Source organism: Castanea sativa, chromosome 8, assembly GCF_040712315.1.
Source record: "Castanea sativa cultivar Marrone di Chiusa Pesio chromosome 8, ASM4071231v1".
Taxonomy (NCBI): Eukaryota; Viridiplantae; Streptophyta; class Magnoliopsida; order Fagales; family Fagaceae; genus Castanea; species Castanea sativa.
Genome location: NC_134020.1, coordinates 31,545,021 through 31,548,128, shown reverse-complemented (window position 1 = coordinate 31,548,128; position 3,108 = coordinate 31,545,021). Strand labels below are relative to the sequence as shown.

The window sequence follows — 3,108 nt, the reverse complement described above, 5'->3', positions numbered from 1 at the left end:
GTGTTTATTGTTACTGTGAGGTGCCGAAGACCCGAGGATCCAAAGAGTTGAAGACCCGAAGACATATGGCAAGGTTTAATGTGCCGAGAAGGATAAAGAAAGAGGCCCGAGGATGAAGTGGAACGGGTGGGTCAAGGAAGAAAAAGAGACTGATGATGTAAGAGACATATTGCAAATATCTGGGAGTGGCTGGATAACTATGAGCATCGCATTAAATGTTCTGTACCAACCGTCCTGGCCGCATTGAATAGGGAGTACCAGCTTTGTCCGCTGCATTAATGTAGAAATGACCTGAACAATACAAAACACAGAGCTAAAGCTTCTCTCCACTACCGACTACAAAAGAACAGACAGGTGTCAATAGAAAGGGGTAGAGTAGATGGTGAGGTGTAGGGCTGGGATGATAAGGACAAAGGGTATAAATAAGAGAGGAAAGACACAGAAAATGGGGACTTTTGTTGTTGCGACCCTCTCTATAAATTCATTGTATTTGGATCTTGAGTCACAAACCGTTATTGTAGTTGTAAGGTTTGATATATGATTTTTTGTCCTTACAATTGGCGCCGTCTGTGGGAACAACAAAGTGAGACGTTCTGTTTGAAGGCATATGGTAGAGGCGAGTACAGAAAGGGAAGAATCAGTAAGTTCACGAAGAAGGGACCTAACCGTAAGTCTCCAACAGGGAGTAGGGAAGGGACATACTTTAGGGGTGGTGGTGGAATCACAACGTAGCGGTCAGGGGGCTGAGCAACGATCACCAACTGAAGGGCAAATGTCTCGGGACGATGTGTTGCAACAAATGCAGTCAGAGATAAATTATTTACGCAGGTGTTTAGATAGTAAGAAACAAGGAAGGAAGAGCCCTTCTTGTTCTTCCAGCGACAGTTCTGAAGCAAAATTTGGAGGAAAGGGGCTTCCAGCGCTTAAGTCTCTTAACAATGAGGCCCGTGTTAGCGCTTCTTCGGGTGGTAGGACAAAGAAGCGGAAAGAGATGCAAGGTGAAGGTGGAGCATACTACGATGATGGAAACGATGCAATGGGTAAAGCTCTGAGGCAAATTTCAAAATCCCCCTTTGTGGCCAGGATAAATAGGGCAAAGCTCCCCCGCAGGTTTTCCCAACCTATATTTACTATTTATAATGGAAGGACTGACCCTGTGGAACACGTCAGTCACTTCAATAAAAAAATGGTCGTCTACTCAAATAATGAGGCGCTGATGTGCAGAGTATTTCCCTCCAGTTTGGGGCCAGTAGCCATGCGGTGGTTTGATGCTTTGGTGGAAGGTTCCTTAGCGTCCTTTGAAGAGTTGACTAGGGCATTTGGGGCACGTTTTATAACATGTAGTAGGATCCCAAAACCTTTGGATGCTCTATTATCTATGGCCATAAGGGAAGGAGAAACACTCAAAACCTACTCCGATCGATATTGGGAAATGTACAATGAAATTGATGGAGATGTGGAAGATGTGGCTGTGAGAACCTTTAAGGTGGGGCTTCCCACGGAGCATGGACTAAGAAAATCCTTGACAATGAAGGCCGCTGTAGATATGCGCCAGCTTATGGATCGGATAGATAAATATAAACAGGTGGAAGAAGATCAGACGCAAAGCAAGGGAAAGGTGAGAGTATATCCTGAGAAGAAAGATCTTCGGGAGAAGAAAGATCTTCGGGGAATGAGGTTTCAAGGTAGTCGGCCTAAGAGAGACTTTTCAAATCACCCAATGTCCGCCGAAACTCCTTTGGTTAATTCGATATTCAAGGAACCTATACATCAAGTATTGGAGAAGATTCGGCATGAATCGTATTTTAGACCACCCAACAAAATGAGTGGAGATGCATCCGCAAGGAATCAAAATCTTTATTGCCATTATCATCAAGACAATGGACATACTACAGAAGATTGTCGGACATTGCGTGATCATCTGAATCAATTAGCTAAAGCTGGGAAGATTAATCACTTCCTGGCCAAACCGGACGGGCAAGGGGGACAACAAGGTACTCGAAGGTATTGGGGCAATACTCCCCATCCAGCTTTAGGCACCATTAACGTCATTTTGACGCAGCGGGGAAAAGAGGTTGGGGATCCTTCACGGATCATGTCTGTGCAAAACGGTTTTGGTAACGGAGCCATGGAGGAAAACAATCAACTGGTTAAAAGAATGAGGTCCTCGACAACGTCGGTATTGGGTTTTTCTGATAAAGATATGGAGGGCACGTATCAACCCCACGATGATGCATTGGTAGTAACTATCCGCATCGGGGGATACGACGTGAGGCGGGTCCTGGTGGATGATGGAAATGGTGCAGAAATTATGTATCCTGATCTATTTAATGGTTTAAAATTGAGAGAAGAGGATTTGGAGAAATATGACTCCCTGTTGGTAGGCTTTGACGGAAAACAAGTAATTCCACAGGGGATGATTAGGTTACCTGTACAGGTGGAAGGTACCGAAGTTCAAGTTAACTTTATATTCGTCAGGGCATATTCACCGTACACGGCTATTTTGGCCAGGCCTTGGCTCCATGCAATGGGGGCAGTTTCGTCCACTTTACATGTAATGGTGAAATATCCTATCCGTGGAACTGTGGGAGTATTACATGGCAGCCAGTTGGTAGCAAGATAGTGTTTAATGTCTGCAAATATCAGAACAAGTCAAAGTTCATCAACGGGGGAGATCCTGGAACCATCATAGCAATTAAAGAAATCTGCTCGGGAAGTGGGAAGTGATAAGGAGGAAGGTTCTGCCGAGGAGTTGGACAAAATATTTATAGGAGAAGATAAGGAGAAATATTTTCAAGTGGGATTAAAGTTACCAATGCTGGAGAAGGAGGAGTTGGTGCAATTCTTATAGGATAATCTTGATGTTTTTGCGTGGACAACCTATGATGTTCCGGGAATTGATCCGGAGTTCATTTGCCACCATTTGAATGTTAACCCCAAGGCAACGCCACGGAAGCAGCCTCCTCAGCGCGCATCCCAAGAGCACGCAGAGGCAGTTAAGGAGGAAGTTAGTAAGCTAAAGTAAGCAGGGGCAATTAAGGAGAGTTTTTATCCCAAGTGGCTGGCCAACACTGTTGTAGTAAAAAAGAACGGCAAATGGAGAGTTTG

General features: G+C 44.7%; 1 protein-coding gene across 1 annotated transcript; it reads left to right on the top strand.

The window, feature by feature from the left end:
* The first annotated feature begins 607 nt into the window (after positions 1–607).
* On the top strand, positions 608–2,623 carry LOC142606199 (uncharacterized). Its single transcript, XM_075777586.1, has one exon. The coding sequence runs from the start codon at positions 608–610 to the stop codon at positions 2,621–2,623; it is 2,016 nt and encodes a 671-aa protein (XP_075633701.1).
* The last annotated feature ends 485 nt before the right edge of the window (positions 2,624–3,108 follow it).

Excerpts from the sequence above, each read along its gene's own strand:
- LOC142606199 (XM_075777586.1), top strand. The coding sequence starts at position 608 with ATGGTAGAGGCGAGTACAGAAAGGGAAGAATCAGTAAGTTCACGAAGA.